This window comes from Micropterus salmoides, unplaced genomic scaffold (genome assembly GCF_014851395.1).
Source record: "Micropterus salmoides isolate LMB-PRFRI ecotype aquatic unplaced genomic scaffold, ASM1485139v1 Ms_hic_scaffold_18, whole genome shotgun sequence".
Classification (NCBI taxonomy): domain Eukaryota; kingdom Metazoa; phylum Chordata; class Actinopteri; order Centrarchiformes; family Centrarchidae; genus Micropterus; species Micropterus salmoides.
Window position 1 is genome coordinate 5,065,407 of NW_024040928.1, and position 18,616 is coordinate 5,084,022.

At 40.7% G+C, this 18,616-nt stretch overlaps 1 protein-coding gene across 1 annotated transcript in view; it reads right to left on the reverse strand.

Annotated features, from left to right (window-relative positions):
- The window catches only part of cnih3 (cornichon family AMPA receptor auxiliary protein 3), an 83,490-nt gene extending 66,395 nt beyond the window's left edge, over positions 1 to 17,095 (reverse strand). The window contains exon 1 of the mRNA XM_038727803.1: positions 16,330 to 17,095. Within this exon, the coding sequence (XP_038583731.1) occupies positions 16,330 to 16,407 (78 nt within the window). The 5' untranslated portion in view covers positions 16,408 to 17,095. The remainder of the gene's footprint in view (positions 1 to 16,329) is intronic.
- Between the last annotated feature and the right edge of the window lie 1,521 nt (positions 17,096 to 18,616).

The following is an 18,616-nucleotide window of genomic DNA, read 5'->3' on the forward strand; positions in this document are numbered from 1 at the left end:
AATTGGTGTCATTTGATTCCTCCGCCCACCCACTGCTGTAATGGTAATGACAATGGCAAGTAGTGATGAACAGCAGATAAAATACGCAACAGTTCCATTGGTGTTGCATGTGTTGCAATGGAGGCAATTGCACTACAAAGATAGATGCCATTGCTTGATTAGTTGGGTCTCAGAAGGGAAGTGTGTACGCGTGAGAGAGACACTACAGGAAGAGATATGAGGGCCAGTCAGTGTATCCGCATGAGGTGCGTACACCATGGGTGAGTATACCACTGCGCATTGTGTATGTATGTATGTGTGTGTGTTTGTGTGTGTGTGAGTCCAGAGTAAGACAAATGGGATTACTGTTTGTGTGGTACAAACATGTTATCCGTGCACTGTGTGCTACATGAGAAAGAAACAGAGGAATCAGTGGCATGTGAGTTTGCACATGTGAATGTGTGTGTTAGCCCAGTATTGGGAATGAACATCAGCGAGACGGCAGAGCTTTGTACCAATCCAGGGTTATTTTCCTGGGCTCGCCCCCACACTGACAGGCAGCTCTTAACATGTTATTTCCCAGTGGATCAGTGATCCTGACTCATTGCCTTGCTCTGTTACAGTGTGTTATCAAACCTCGAGCTATTCATCATGGGTGATGGGAACACACATACACACCATAAACCGTATACACTCGCATAGTCTTCATGGGTGTATGAATCCAAGCATACAGTGAAGCTCTGTACGCATTTGCGCACAGGAACACACTCTTCCACACTGACACACACACACACATAAAAGCGCAACAGAAATATCTCGCCTATACATCCTTATGTGCATCATACAAAAAGAACATTATAGAGCAGATGTTTTAATGGATGTCAAGCTTAAAGGATCATTCAATTAAGTCTTATGCTCTCTTCATCTTTTTGCCGTCAGTTCTGCCACTTATGATAGCAATGTACTCAAAGTAAATGCAGAGATGTGGAAACACGACAACATCGCTAAAAAAAGGTATCCTAATCAGAGGCCTGAACTGGCTCTTTTTGACTTGAAGAAACAGTAGTTCAACTCCAACACTTCAAGGTACGGGGTACATGGTAGATATATTGGTAGGAGTGTGTATCTGCTGTTATGACCTGCTGCAAACGAGATGCATAGCCAGACACCAGCTTCTGGCCACGTTGCTGAGGAATCTTAGCCCATTCCTCATGAGGCCTCCAGTTCAGTAATAGTCCTGGGTTTGTGTGCTGCAACTGCCTTCTTCAAATCCAACCAGAGATTTTTTTCTGGTGTTCAGGTTAGGTGACTGTGATGGCATCTGTAGATTCTTCTAGGACTTCCTCTGCAACCAAGCCTTGGTGGAATTTGAGGTATGCTTGGGATCATTGTCCTGTTGGAAGGTCCAATGACACCCAAGCTTCAGCTTACTCACAGATGGCATGACGTTTTCTCCTAGGATTTCCTCATACTTCAATGAATCCATCTTGCCTTCCACATGCTGCAGGTTTCCGCTGCCAGAGGATGCAAAGCAGCCCCAGAGCATCACCGAGCCACCACCATGCTTGACTGTTTGAGTGTTCTTATCAGTGTATGCTTCATTCTTCTTCCTCCAGACATACCGCTGATCTATCGTGCCAAAAAGGTCCAGTTTTGTTTCCCAAAACTTCTGTGGCTTATTTATATGATCTTGAGCATATTGGAGCGGACTGTTCTGGCATAGAAACTGTACCTGCGTAGTGTACTCACCTTACTGTACTAACTGAGACCTTCACCGTCATCTAGCTCTGTGAAGTTTGGGATAAACAAATCTAATTTCTTAGTGTTGCATTCTGATATATGTGTATTTGCTATATTTTAAGAGGAAGCGCATCTTTGTCTCTACCTCAAAAGAGTGACCGCACACTCTTTTATCTGTTCGCAGCCAGGACTTCTTGTGTCGGCCTTTCCCTAGACTGTGGTCACTGAGTCGGTATTTGGATATGTGTTTGCTTCGTAAGAGATACTTATGTTTATTTAATTTAATAATTGGATTTACATGATTAATGGTTGGAAAGAAATGATGGTCTGAGGTTGAACAGTATTATGTGTTATTTGATCAGTGACTCTAAGGACCATATGTCACCAAAACTTATGTGTTTTTTTTAACCATGAACAATCAAGAATTTATTAATAAATAATCTCTATCTATCTATATATATAAATGCAATTTCATCTTGAATCTCTGCTTTATTTCTAAAAAAAAAGGCAAACCATATGCATGTTTTGCCACAAAATATGATGCTTGTCCAATATGCAGCAAACATGACATGTCTGAACTCTGCTTGCAGCTTTTTTGCAGCAATTTATTGTGTTTTAGTGTGCTGATGTAAATGTGTGCTTATTTTCACCATCTTCTAATGGGTTAAAGCTATGACCAGCCAAACATGCTTTTTCCTCCATGCAGCCTTCAAGGCATTCATATGGAAATAACAAGATTAAAAACAACAACAGCAATCAGAGGAGCCTCCACTCTAATGTTAAAGACTACAAGGTCCACTTTAATTATTCAAAGTCCTGTCTCAATTATTCATTGGGATTTTAAACCCACTCAATATGGGGTTTTCTGCACAGCAATTCCTCACCGACCTCTGATGGGCAATTTAGAGCCCAATGAAACTGGTGCCAAACACTAAGGGCCCGATTTACTAACATCCAGAATAAAGAGTACTAAATTGCGTGTGCATTCTAAAACATTGCAATTTTAGTACCTGTTATGGGTGATTTACTAAGAATCATTGCGTAGATGACAACAGGATCAAACACAATGGAGGTGGCTGTATTTAAATGAGGGTTTAAATTAATGGTTTCTGCTGTGGAGAGTCGGGAGGGAAATCAGCCACTGCGTAAAAACCTTGGTTTGTTTCGTTCAGTGCGTCCCGACTATATGGAAATCGTATGTGCCTGCCTGAGATTGAAGTACTTGAAGTACTTGGGACAGAACAACTTGAAAAACTGCTTTGGGAAACCCGAGCAGAAACAGATACAGTATGCTGGAATGACCCAAACGTGAGGAAATGCCAGCAGATCGTGCTTCATCCAGCCAGAGGGAACAATCACTGACCATCCGTGCCGTGCCCGGTCGCTCTGCGATCTCCTGTCCCTGGCCCTGTATGCCCCAACGCTCTAAACTCCCCATTCCCTCTTCCATACCTACAATGGGTTGTGTTGCTATTACGACCAGTGCGCTGTGAACAGTTGGTGATCGTTCCCTCCAGCTGGATGAATTTTTGTGATCCACGCTGCAGCTGGGGGCTCTCCGCAACGCAACGCAACTTTCTAAATTCTTCCATCTCACGGAGAAAAGAAGTCAGGTCGAAACGAAATTTGCTTTATTGGCATGAATGTTAAGGCAACAGTATCGCCAAAGCTAAATGAAAATACAAAATACAAATTAAATTCAATTCATATAATTCATCGAATAAATAAAATAAAATAATTGTATTTCAATACATTGGATATAGAATAATATTATCTAATATTGTTCATTTCTCTATGTTTTCTTTCATTACGGCTGTGTCTCCTTCTGGCAACAACAACAGCAGCCATCTGTGCAACACTTTGCACCTTCCTTTCAAACGTATTAAATACAGAGGCTGTTGCACTAACATGAAATTGCGTTTAGACTTGTTAGATCACATTGCGTGTAGTAAATAAATGTATTTGCATGTTACCCTCCCACTACTTTGCACAATAAAATTGAAACGCGCCAAACTCCATATTCATTAAGGCAAAAGTACTAAATGAACAACAGGTGCTATCTTGCACTTTTGAAAGACGCCGTTAGTAGATCAGCTTTTAATTTGCTGGTGATATCAAGTTTGCACACGTTTTTACTCACGCAAACCTTTAGTAAATCGGGCCCCAAGTGTAATTTGCATCAGCCAATTGACATCTGAACAGTGTGGGGCTTAATTCGTGCAATCTGTTTTCTTCATTAACCAACAGGCATGATGCAAAGTTTCCACCACAGGCTGCCCAATTTCCCTGCGAGGAGCTAACCTACAATGGGAAAAGGTCTGGTGTGAGTGAGCCTGTGTTGGTCTTTATTGCTTGTGACAAATGTTAGGGAAGCAAAAAGCCAATCAAAATGGCTGGCAATTGTCCAGCACAGTATGAATTCCTTACAGTCAAATCCATATGCAAGGATTGTTGCCCACGGAAGGATAGCTTGTTGTGTAGCTCAAAAGAAAATCTCAAGCAATTTTTGCAACATTTTTGTTTTAAACCTACAGACTTATCTCTCTGTGCTCCTTCCCACAGGCACACCTTGTGTCTTGGTTTGTTTAGGCGCTGAGTGTGTTCTGATGTTTTTGTTGTGCAACATCATTTTCACTCATGCACCTCAGCCACCACCGATTTACTCATTTCCACACCCCAAGTGGAGTATCTTTACTCTGGTTTGGTCTAATTTGGTATAATAGGATTGATAAAATCCTTTAGCTTCTCTTAGTGTTTCCCTCCTTTGTTGTCGTTACTTGAACCAGGCCATCACACAGCCATAAAAATTTTGCAGCTGAGTGCCAGCTGCCCTTGCTTTGTGTCTGTTAAATGTTCATCTGCAATTGTAGCTGTCCCAGAAATATTTGTTCTTATCTGTACTTCTTAAGTGAACCGAAGTAGCATAACGCAGCTGCAAGAACAAAACTTTCCACTCATATCTATCTATATGTTTGGTTTGAAAGAGAACACATTCTAATTCTATCTGATAATCTATTAACTCTCTCATGTTCTTTTATTAGTTTTCTATCTGCAGGATGCCTCACGTTTTTTTATGACTCACTCTGTATGGAGTCAGAATGATTGTTATTTGGGGTGCTTTAACTGTGTGCTCTCCCCTCATGCCTCTGGGCGCATGGAGAGCTGTTTTCTGTACTCTGCTGTGTGCTGGACTGTTACAGTGTGTAACCACTGTCTCCACATCTCAAAGCAGTAGGTTAATGTTGTTTTTCCAGTTTCATTCCCTCGCGAGGAATAGTACATATTGTACTGTCTGTGTCAGTGAGCATATGATGTACTGTGATTGTGTGCTTCACTTACCACCAAATCTCTTAAGACGCTTCATAATTCCATTCCAACTGCGTGTGGCTATTAGTGCTGCTGATGAGGCTCATTTGCATAGAAACGGGCCAATTTTGCACCAAATGTATACCTATTACCTAATTTAAAAATTTGCAAATAGCACCTGAACACCCAGACACTATTTGCTTGGCAGCGCATTTAGGGGTGCATTTCATCATGGTTTCTTCATGGTTTCTTATTGTCTTATTTGTGCAGCTTTAGTGGCTGCAAAAGGCACGAATTTGCCGCTCAATGTATTAATCGCCACGTTGTAAGATCCGTTTTACCCTTCTAGGACTGCGTACAGAAAATAAAAGTATCCCCTCTCGTGCAGACTTCCTAGGGGTCACTAGCTGTCCATATACTGGGAGTTTGCTTGTGTTTTAATCACTAACATGCTCCTGTCAGTGTTGGCCTGTATCTGTGCTGAACACCTTGGCAGGCGGAGACCACTGGAGAAGGAAGTTTCTTGATCCTTACAAACACTGCTGGCTCAGTTAACCCCTTCCTGCACTGTGACGAGATCAAATGAATATAATCTCTTCCTTTCAGGAAATTCCTATATCAGCGTTCTGTATTCTTCAGCTATCAGGACTTCAGACACCAAAGACACAAAAATGAATGCATCATACAGAACATCAATTGAGCATATTTAACACATATACAGTTATTTATATAAACAGGTGTGTAGTCACACCACACCTTTTGACTGGCCAAAGAAAGTATGTTGCAGTGACATTACTGCAGGACAATATTTGCTTTAGTACTGAAATCAATGGCAGGAGATCCATTACCATGGAAACACTGCTTGATACTTTAACCTTACAGGCTGTTAGTAAGATAATATTGCAAAGGTTCATATTTCTTTCATGCCAACAAACTGGAGGTCACTAAAGGCAGCCGTTAAGCACAAAACATTTAACTGATAGACAATCATATTGAAAAATCCAATGAATTGTGATTGAAAGAACTGGATTATTGGCTGTATGTCAGTTAATACAGAGCCTGGCCAGTGTCAGGAGCTGGCTAATGGGAACAGTCAGCGCATCTCTAAGGTTGTGAAAAAAAGATAAGACCTGTACAGTGTTTTTTGAAAAATTGCCACCAGTCTCATCATCAATGACAAAGCTTATGAATAAGAAAGAAAGAAAGAATGCAAGCAAAAACTGCACACTTTTCAAGCCAATGATCTGTCAGTATTTAAATGTGAAGAGATAGTGAGGTGGGTTGAAATAAGAAGAAAGAAAGAACTGGAAAGGACATGGGGGGAGGATGATAAAGGTAGGGTAATCCTACAGTGTAATCGCACAGTGTATAGTGGAGCAATAAAAACAGTGGAGTCAGAATGATGGATGAGAAGCCAGCAGGGGTTAATGAACACGGATCAGTGCTGAGCCAACCAAGCTCTATACTGAACGCTGCCTCTAATATAGCCTCTGGTGCCAGAAAAGCCCTGTTGACAGTATGCTTCATTGAGATTAAAATCAGCTATATCACCTATGTATTTCTTCCCCTTGATGTCTTACTAGGTCACCTTGAACACAAGCTACTTCTTAGTTTGTACAGTTCAGTGTAGTGTGGTAGAAAATCACTGTGGCTCTGCATGCTACTGTAAAAGATCTTAGGAAGGGTACAGAAATATTTCTGCAGCATTGAAGGTCCCAATGAGCACTGTGGCCTCCATTATCCGTAAATGGAAGAAGTTTTGGAAGCACCAGGACTCTTCTTAGAGCTGCCTGCCCGGCCCATGACAGCCTGCCTGGAGTTTGCCAAAAGGCACCTGAAGGACTCTCAGACCATGAGAAACAAAATTCTCTGGTCTGATGAAACAAAAAAGACCCTTTGGCCTGAACGGCAAGCATCATGTCTGGGGGAAACCAGGCACCGCTCATCACCTGGCTAATGCCATCCCTACAGTGAAGCATGGTGGTGGCAGCATCGTGCATCAGGTGTTTTTCAGCAGAAGGAACGTGAAGACAGGACAATGACCCTAAGCACACAGCCAAAATAACAAAGGATTGGCTACAGGACAAGTCTTTGAATGTCCTTGAGTGGCCCAGCCAGAGCCCAGACTTGAACTCGATTGAACAAAAATAGGTGTGCCAAGATTATAGCATCATACTCAAAAAGACTTGAGCTGGTTATTGGTGCCAAAGGTGCTTCAACAAAGTACTGAGCAAAGGCTGTGAATACCGACGTAGGATTTCAAACAAACGTCTTCCAACCTTATTTTTCATTTGTGATCTGATTAAAAGTAAATTCTATTTAGGTGCCCCATATCGCTATTTTTCAAGAGAAGTTACCATATCATATGCCATAGAGCACACCGGCCAGTGGATGAGGTAGTGGGTGGGTGGCTGGGTTTTCTCAGAATGTCATTCCCCCTTATCACCACATTAGTTCTGTCCTCTTTTCTATATCGTATTTAATAGATATGGTACTCTTCAATCTTACAGAAAATTTGGATTTCATAAAGCCTGGGTCTTATTTTTAGTAGAAATTAGTATTTTGATAATAATAACATTTTAATCATTGCTAGGACGAAAATGTGTGACTAAAAAGTAGTCAGAATTGGCACAAAACAGAAGCTTTCAGACAATCACACAGGTTTCAAACAATCCACTATGTTTACCAAAATGAAGACAAAGACAAGCTAGACTGTCAGTTGTGAATGTCACATCACAGCACAGTGTACAGAATACCTCCTGGATAAACTTTAACCTGATGTACTTACATACGTGTGCAGTTTTCTTCTGCAGTGAGGGGTTATTACCAACATTTTGGGTTTTCTCTCTTTCAGTTTTATCACCAAATGAAGTGGTTTAGATTATCTTGCTAGATCTGTCTGATTGGACTTCACTGTTAACCTGAAAATCAAACTTTTGCCATAGTTTTATTTAATTCTCTCAGCCTGAGATCATGTTCATGTTAGCCATTTTCTTGTTTGCCCTTAATCAGCAGTGAGTTACGTATCCAAACACAGAAACTATTGCCTGTTTGATGATTAATGATTTTCGAAAATAAAATACATTTTAGAGTTCTTTAGATTTATTTATAAACTCTTGCACATCTGACTCAATGTCAGACCCTTTTCTGTCCCTATATTGTTTTTAAAATGCAACATCACGCCTCTTTGAGCTGCCGAACAAATCAGACAGGAGCTCGGGAACCAGGATACTTCATTGTATGAAGAACACGATGTTATCCTTCCAAAAGACGGCTAAAACTGTATAAATAAGACTGCAGTTTTAAAAAACCAGAAGTGTTCTGAAACAAAACTCTGAGTTTCCATCTGAAATCATTCACTTTTAAACCACATCTACTGAAGTCCATACATCAGAGTAAATCCATGCTCCTGAGAGCGAGCTACCGTCGTGCATTGATCAGGTTGCCAGATTCAAAAAAATTATTTTCTAGATTAATATTTTCCTGAAACTATATGGTCCTCTACATTGATTTCCCTATGTAGTGTTAAATAAATATTGAATGAGTAAATTATTCCGGACACAGCCGGAGACGGTTGTAACAAGAACATTAAGTGGAAAGCCGATTGTACTTCATCTTTATTTCATTGCTGTAATTAGGACATGAATAAACCAGATGAAGACAGTGTGAACTTTGAGTGCCCTTCCCAACACAAAGCTTTATTTGCTGTGACTGAAGTGGTCTGTTCTTCTGTTCTTCTAGTTAATCATTTCGTTATTGATCTCTTTATCAATCTCTCTGTTTGCAGCCCATGTTGTCACGTACTTGTCTCCTAGAAAAGCTTGATCCCTCATTCAACAATGAAATTTCAGCCTTTCCACACAGAACTTTACTTTTATTATCTACTACTCCTGTCTTTTGATCCCTATCTGTATCGCTGCCTAGCTTTGCATCTGCTCTTTCATGTCTGATGATCATTTTGTATTCTGCTTAGCTCCTCTCTCCTTTCTGCACATAGCAACCCAAAAAAACCATCACCAGAACATCATTGAGACAGTAACAGACAGGCGAGCATTATGGTTGTTCAGTGTGAACGCTTATTCACACGACACCTCTGTTAAACCTGCGAATGCCCTGTACTTGTCAAAATCTCAGTGTGAGGCAACGTCATGCTTGGCGAGTTGGCGTCGCCAAGCGTCATGCTAGTTGAGCTGCTCCTCTCCAAATCCAGCCTTAAGTGTGCGGGAGATCTAATGTTGCCTCTGTGTTATAGGTAGGTAGGTGAAAGGGAGAGGGTGAAGAGAAAAAAGGTTTTGGCAAAGGCCGGATTAACCCGTAAGAGGGTCCTGAAGCAAAAATGAGTTGGCCATCATTGGCCTCCACTATCCTCTTGCTTTCTATTCCATGTGTGTCCTGTCACATTTAAATGAAGTTTGTGTGGTGCATGTGCCTCGGCCTTGTGGGAGCCTCAACTCAAGCTGCCCTAATGAGGTCTCTCCAACTCCGGATCAATCTCAGCCTTCCTCCTCTCAGTCTTCGAGGGCAAAGAACCACGGTCACAATAGGCATAGCTGCAGAAGCTTTCTCCAATCCTCTCTTGAACCGCAGTCTCCCCATTGCACAGTTCCCGGCAAACCACCACAGCGCACTCACAGCACACCCTCCTACTCATGCAGGACCGTGGCCAGCGGGGGACAGGTCATATTTGCCCCTGTGCCTGCTCCTTATGTCTACGATCTTTCTCAGGTTATTTATTCATTCTTTTCATCCCTGTGTTCACAGGCTTCTCAAACACCACCCCCACACACATCCTTTCACAACGCAGGTGGACACTGGAAAGGCGTTTGGGTCATGAAGAGACCTCTGCTTTGTTTTTGACATAAAAACCAGCCCAGAGTTAGCTTCCATGCTATTGGACAGGTAAACTAATATTACTGCAAAGCATGTGAAATATATTGTGATATTGTGTTTTAGTCGGCTAAAGTTAGATAACGTTAGCTTGCCAGCTAATGCCGGCCAATTGCTAATGTTATCCGTTGCGAAACACTACAGTTGTATAGCTTGCCAAACTTCACCAGCTAATGCAATTCATATTACTATGCTGTGTACTGGTATTATGTCAAAGTGTTGATTTTAGCCTGCAAGAAATGATGAAAGGGTTTTAAATTTTATTTTTTGAAATAAACAATAAAATAAATGGTAAACTCTGATGACAAGGCAAACTACAATGATACATGAAATTAATACAAAATGCTATCTTGCAGGATAATTCCAAAAATTAGTAGTATTTTTTAATTTATGAGCTTTATTTCCTGTCAACATTAATCATCCAATACTATCATATTGTTTATAACTTTGGTTAGATTGGGATAATTAAGTCTCTGTTTTGGCTCTCTCACTGGGCACGCTCATCAGCACAAGCTTGGGAAGGTAGTGGTTGCAATCTGAAACCTCACTGCTAGAGGCCACTGAAAACTACACATGGCCCCTTTAAGGTGGCAAGATAGTCTTACAACATTAAGGAAGGCCCTCCCTAATGCCACAGCAGCCTATTACTCATCAGTAATCATTAAGTTCAGGAAATTAAGAACTACCCCACGTTTCTTTTCAGCGCTGTAGCCAAGCAGAGTTACAACTATTGTGCCGTGTATTCCTGCAGTAAAAACTTCATGACGTTCTTTAATCATAAAATTTGAATTATTAGAGACAAAATTCATCACCTCCTGCCCTCAACTAATACTGATTTATTTTAAAACAGAATTCACTTGACAGTGGTCCGAGACCATCTCTTCAATTCGGACCAGAGTGTGGTTGTTCACACCAGCCCAAAACAAACCACCAAGGGGGTACACGCTCTAGGGTACAGTTCAACCAGACCGTTCGGCCTTAACATCTCAATCATTTGGTTTAAACTGTAGCCATGCATGACCAAATTTAATACCATAGTAAATATGCACTTCTTTAATTGCTCTTTGGGGAGTAAATAAAATAATTTAAGATAAGTGACCTAAGTAATGACTGTATTAAAAGAATGTTTCCACACTTTGGGGAATACACTTATTAGCTTTCTTGCCAAGAGTTAAATTAACTATAAAGCTAGAACCAGGGGATGTTAGCCTGATTTAGCATAAAGAATGGAAACAGCAGCAACAGCTAGCCTGATTATGTCAAAGGGTTATAACATTTGCCAGTACTTCTAAACATCACAAATTCACATGTTATATCTTGCTTATTTCAAATCAAAATTCAAACACAAGAAGTCATTATCTTACATGGGTTATGTACTTCACTACTTCTTGGTCAGACCTGTGACTTCCTGGAGTGAGCATTTTATTTTGCGTTGTGATCCTATTTAGTAATAAAAGTTTTAAATGTTGGTTATCCATTAATTAAAGGTTCAGTGTGTACGATTTAGTGGCATCTAGTGGTGAGGGTTGTGAATTGCAACCATCTGTCCAGTCTACCACTGCCCTCTAACTTTCAAAGAGCGTAGGACAGCTACCGTGGCTGACACAGCACAAAAGGTGTCTCTTCTGTGACAGCAAAAAGTGGCCAGTCAAGACATGAGGGTTCTTTAGGTATATTCAGGGTGCGGGTAGGCATATTACTGAAGCTGCAATAAACTTCACAATCTGACGATCTGTTTCTATGATGACAAGAAGCCCAGTGTCCCTGTTACACCTTTGAGTATGCCAGGACACACAGCTACGGGGTTTAATGAAAGTGACGGCTTTTAAATCAGTCTCTCTCCCCTTATTTTCATGAGGTAAAACAAACACCCCCCCCCCCCTCCCCCACCCCCCCCCCCTCTGTTTTTTACACAAATCGCACCCTGGGTATATTTAATAAGAAATGATATTTACTTAATTATTCAGTAAAACCATATATTAATGCGACTTGGCCACTGACAGATAACATGGAAAATGTAAGCCAAGAGTGTGAAACACTGTCACTGTTTCTGCACATTATAACCAACACATGTTTATACAAACATTGACAAGGGAAACACGTTCATTCTCTTATTATGGACCATTGCCAAAACGGCCCAACAATAATATCTGGCGCGCCGCCAGATTATGGTGCTTTGATAGCAGCAAAAAATATAAATAAATTAATTCTTTGATAGTGGTGCTGAAATAGATGTCAGTCATTACAGCAACAGTTACTCACATCAACACTTCTTCTTTAGTGGTTTAGCCTACAAAATAAAAAGCAGTATTTGGACTTGAACTAAGCTTTTACTTTGAAAAATTCTGAACGACATTAAAAGAGTTTGTAGCTGCTTGCCACACCTCTGAAAGAGCCCTCAGAAAACGTGATTCCCCTAAATGTCCTCTGCCTGGAGAGACTGGGGAAATGAAAAGGCGTCTGTAGGTTGATGGATGTGGATCAAACACTGAGACTTATATTATAAGGATGGTCTGCCCGGTTGAAAAATCCGCCTTACTTGTTGCTTCATCTATGCAAAATATGTGTTCATTTCTTACTGCACCTTCCATACTCTAAATACCAGAACTGCCACAACATAATGGACAAACCCAACTGAGGGTGCAAATGATGTCCATTTGACATTCTGCCCTCTGCCACACAGCCAGGACAACCGCAAGGCTTTCCCATCTATCAGAGGCGCACCAGAGGACCGTGTGGCTCGCTCCCAGCTTTAATGACACGTAAAGCACATTAGGGGCTGTGGTTACATGGGAGGACAATCACTTAAGCACAGCCAAACCGTGGAAGCACTGAGCCGTAGAGCTCGGGGGAGGTCGCAGTTCACCTTGTATGTTAATTAAAATGCCTTCGTAATCATTTGTGGGGGCTCCCATGGGTGACTGGGGTGTTGGATTTTATGTAATGAACAGATTGATTCTGCCGATTGTTGCATCTGGTTTGAAGTGAACCACTCATTGTCAATATATCCCACAGTGAGAACAGTGTGACATGTTTGTCAGAAATGTTACATATACTAGTCCTAATGGATAATTATTTCTTCCTGAGCTGCCAGAATCACTTCAAGAGTCATAGTCTCTGCCTGACGGCTAGGAAATGTACCTCTCTCCACGCAAGAAGAAGAAAATCTCTCTCTTGAAATATGGTGAAAAGTCCTGGCTGATCAGAACACTAGCTATAGGCATTTACAGTAAAACCTTTTGACTGTAGTCCTTTAAAAATCTGATCTCTTGTGTTTCTGAATGTGTTGTGTTTCCAAATTGAACATATATTATTAATTAATGTTAAAGTTTGAGAAATGTTCTGCTAATGGATAGAGTATGTGACCAGACTATGGAACCTTTGAACCCTTTCTCAAATCAATACGCTTAGAGATTTACTGCTATAATCTCACTTGGTCTGGTATGACCAATAGCTTATGATGGCAAATGTCAAAAAATGTTAGAAAACTTTAGATAATTGGGCTTATCAAAACATTTATTTGAGTTAATTTACTGATATTGTGGCTCTTCTCTTCTTCTTTAGCACTGTTAGACAGAACGGCAGAAGTTCTTTTTAGGTGAGGACAAAAATTCAACCAGGGTTTTATGAACATACTTTATAGACATAGAGTGACAACAGAAAAAAAAGGAGAAAGACTAGAGGGAAGTACCAAAAAGAACTGGAATGCTCGGCAAGTTCTAGGATCAGCCAGTGTGTAAGCTTTTTACAAATCCACGCGCACACACACTGTTGGTGCTAGTTTGGTTCAAGCTAACTTCTGCAAAATTGGTTTATAATTAGTCTGTAATTGCAAAATAAGAATTGTCAGCAAGCGCAGTGGTGGAAGAAATACTCTAATCCCTTACTTAAAAGTAGCAATACCACTATGGAACACAATTATGGACATATTAGAAGGAAATAATCTTAAAATATCCAAAGTAAAAGTGCTCACATGCAGACAAATGTATTCTTAGAATATCTTTACTGATGCATCCATGTGTAAATTGGATTTTACTGTTGTTGTTGGATTAGGTGCTGCTAATTTTAGCTACTGTTGGGTCGTTTATGATTAATACTTAATCTGATGGTTACAAGTTTATATGTAAAATGGGACTCTGCAAAGTAGTTATACCAGCAGTAAATGTAGTGTGGTGAAAATATAGTATTTATAGTGGAGTAAAAGTTGCATACAAGTACAAAACATTCAAATAAAGAAAAAGTGCCTCAAAATTGTGTTCCATTACAGTACTTTAGTACAATTAATGCACTTAGTTGCCACTGAAGCACTGTGCTGCCAGGATTATATAGGGTATATTAGTGGTAAAATGATTAGACAAACTCATCAACATGACTTCCCCATAGTTCCCAAAAAGTAGTTTTGTTACTGTGACTTTAATGGATACTTATATAGCCACAGTCTAGTTCTGTTCCCTCGTTCCCTGACCTATTCTTGCTTAACACCTTAGCTCACGGTGAGTCCAGGGATGGTCAGAGAGGAACGTGATTAATGACAATAGATTTTCCAAAGATAGCCAGCGTGTCCTCCTCTTTTTTCCTTATGTAATGTAATGTGAATGAGGGAATTGGAAGAAGAATCAGTTGTGGTCAGTGAGATCCCTCCTACAAAACATGCTAACGACAGATTTATCAGTACCTGAAAATGAGCGGAGGAGTAGATAGGGCAGATACCTGTGAGCTAATTAACTTTGGGGTATATGTTTTGATGGATGTGGCCAATTAATGACAGAAGTCCATCTGTTTGCAGTCGTTTGTCATTCTCTTACTCCCATGACTCATGTTACCTGCTGACAGGACTGGTAATATGTTTGAGTCAGGGCAGTTCATTACTCATTTTCCATTGTCTTTGTGTCCCTGTGTCCTGTTTCATAGCCTCTGTCTTTTTATGTTCATTTATACTGGCTCATTTTTATTTATAGCTTGATTTTACCCAGGGTAGTTTGACTCAGCACACTTGCTCTTTTTAGCAATGCACTGCTGCTCAGGGCATTAAAAACTAACCTTTTGGTCAAGTAGCCACTGATGGCAGCAGGATTCAGTGTTTTCAGCAGTTCTTTGAAACCATATGAGTTCTTGAAATTAGAGATAAAAGACTGACCAAAAAGATAGCCTTCTCCGGCTGCTTACCAAAGCGGCTGATAGAAGGGAAAGAGTTACAGCCAACATTTCCCAGCATTTGGCAGGTGGCTGGTGTTAATGTGCAGCCTTGGCTCTGCTGAAGGCTTCCACAGCTCCACATATTCCCACCTCACAGCTCCTTCCTAATTATGTTTTCTCCCAGTATGGAGCTCCCAGCTTCTTATACTGCACGTCTGCATGTCACACGGAGGCATCTCCCCTGTTTCTGCCATCATAAGCAGAATGCAAAATAAAGCCTGGTGCGATGTGGATTATTGCTGAAGCTACAGAATAACGTGTTCCATTGTGATCCTTCCACCAGTGCTGAATTTACATCACAGACAGGACTGAAGGAGGTGTTGTGTTTTCTGTTCCTGTATTGTGAATCAAAACCTGGAGGTGTTGTTATTCCTTATCAATGAAGTAGTCGCACACATTATGAAGGTGTGCTATGTTTATTCTATTTAGCTTTGTTTTTTCTTTAACAAACCCACTCCGTTTTAACTGTACTATCATGGGTGTCTGCAGTCTCACTTTCCCTGTCTCTTTATTTCTGCTCTGTGAGCAGACACATGGGCCACTGTCTGACAGACAGGCAGACCGACTATTAGCTGTAATTGCCAGAGGATCAGTCATTCCAAGTGCATCAGGTCTGTTTGCTGTTTCCATGCAAAAAAGCATACTCAGGGCAATATGCTGAAAGACCTGACCCAAATCTGTCTTTACATAAGGCTCTGCATGATGGAGATGATGCTCATGGAGCAAGTAATTAGATTATTTAAATATAATAATGCAGTCATTCATATTGGCACTGGTGTGTAGCTGAGCTGAGGCTTGATTAAAGGCAGATTGAGCAGAGCAGGGAGATTTACAAGATGTCCTAATTGAACTGAAAGGAAGGCTGTTTAATTGATCTAGGATGCTGCACAGGGTTGCAAGCATTTCTGCATATCAAATTGGGTCAGCATGAATATGTATGTATTATAGTAGCCAAATAAGAGGAAAGACTGGTGATATTGTGTCAAGGTGGTGAAAAGGATGAATGCATATATGAATGAGGAGAGATACAGGTGCGCACCTGTCACGCTGAGGATTATATCTGCCAAAAACTGATGTTAAAACGAAAAAGATCCATTTGAAATGAATGAATGCTCAGGAGTGTGAGTTCTGTAGCACTATTACGCAGAACACCTGCGCGTCCGACGTGCACACATCCAGGAAAACACGAAACACAACATATACCGATTTAAAGGTACTTACATGCCATATTGCAAAGAAGATCAGGGACACACAGAGGACCAGAGACAGCATGTAGCAGAAGGCAGCAAAGGTGAACATAATTGAAAGGGGAAACGGTGGATAATTTCCCAACGAAGCACGATCCCGCCGATAAACATCTAAAACAAAAATAGGGGGGGAAAGGGGGGAGTCAGAAGGAAAGTTCTCACGGTACCATGAGAAGCCGCTGCGGTACCGGCACCATGACTTGGCCCCCCACAATTTTTGCAACGAATTGTTGCAGAAATCCTCTCCAGATCAGCAGTGCGTCCACCCAGCAGCGGTGATGTGACTCTGAAGTAAAAGCTGGTCGCAGATCAGTGCGTTTGGCGTGATCAGCGATCTGTGCCCAATGTATTGCTGAGGGGATCATGCAATCATAGAGAGGCAGCGGTCTTCTCAGAGATGACTGGAAGCTAATATGAGGAGGTTATGCGCAAAACCATTCGGGAGAGGTGAATACGAATGTAATCCATTCAGCAACGGCAGAAGGACCTCTGCTGTGTACGTGCTGTCATTGTGTTATGAGAGGAGCTCCTCGTCACTTCATGCACAAGGCGTTAATGCTGTTTTCTCTCCCTGACAAACCATCCATATAGCGCAGCAGACACCGCAGGAAGGCGCGTGAACAGGTGGATTTAAAAGAGCAGCACCCGGCGTGTGTGTGCAGCTGGTGTCTGTGTGCACATTTCTAGTTTTCCACAGACTTGCTTTCAAGGTTGACTGTGCTCTCAGTGTATATTTGATCATTTGGATGCCAAATCATTTGGGGGCTGTTGAAACTTGCGCAGGGTGGCTGACCAATTCAGTACAACACAATTTGCTGTGTGATGTCCACTTAATGCAAATATACTGTACATGCTTCAGACAGAAAGCATTCATTCCTGCAATCATCATACCGAAAGTGATCTAAAAAAATACTGTTTCATTGAGGACTTCAATGAAACTGAACCGTCTTCTTGGTTTAGGCCCACAGTATAAACTTTGAGACTGGCGCCACCTTCTGACGCTTGCCTGTAATTTCAAATAATCACAGAAGCTTTATGCTGTGTCTAGACACCTGGGAAACAATGCTCTACAAAATACATGATACCCTTTAAGTTAATTGATTATCCTTGAGAGCTGTAGTGTAATGTGTTTTGCACGATTACTGTCTATACAGAGTAAAATCCCCTTTACATTCCTGTATTTTACTGTTTATTGTTGTTATATTTTTTGAAAACGGCACATCATGAAAGGATATAAGATCATGTTTTACTGTGTGAAAGCGTGTTGACAATAAAGTTAATTGAAAGTAGCGATGTAGCAATGTGTACTGTAAATAATGATGAAAATCATTTATAAATGTATTTATTAAACACTTAAAGCAAGATGTAAAACGTGCTATCCAGAGGCAGGGAGAAAAATACAGTGGCAAGGGCCTTTAAAACAAAAGCATGGGGAAAAAGGTCGTACACAGCCACTTAAAGTCCAATGTTGTCAAGATTGTAAGATCCTCTGAGACACGTGATTTTGTGCTATATAAACAATTGCAAGCAAATACAACAGCCATAACTGACTTTGAATGAAAATAAAAGGCTTAAAATAATTGTAGGCCATCTTTTGTAATTAGTAAGGTTTTTTGGCAGATTATTATAGATGGCAGTCTGCCAACATTAATAACAATGAAGAACACTGTGAAAAGACCATTTTAAGATTAAAAAAACGAAAAATTTATGACACTGAGTCCGAGTTTTATTTTGAAAGTTGTGTTACAACCGGATTTCAGCTATCTGTTCTGCATAACTTAATGCTTGCAGCTTGTTGCCTAGCAACAGAGCTACGCCTGCTGTCTTTGACCAAACTGCTGCCTTATTATTTTCAATAAAAATGCAGATTATTGGCTGAAAAACCCATTGAAACATACCCCTGAATAATGAGTAATACGTATATATATATTTATATATTGGTTATGTGTGTGTGTGTGTGTGTGTGTGTGTGTGTGTGTGTGTGTTTCTATGTAGTGGGTCTGTCTCTGTGTTGTTTTATGTGGAAAGCGAGGACATGTCTCAGGATTACCTTGGAGCACTTTATTTACCAGCAGCTATAACAGCAGCAATAGTTTTTTTGTAATTGTGGAGAACCAAACCAAGAGTTAGAGACGGCAAACAAAGTGTGGGATGTACAGTTAACAAAATAAAATGTCCACTACTTCCTGTGATGGAATTGTAACATTTCCTCATAGGGAAAATATCCAGCGTAACATACAATCCATTCTAAACATAGACAC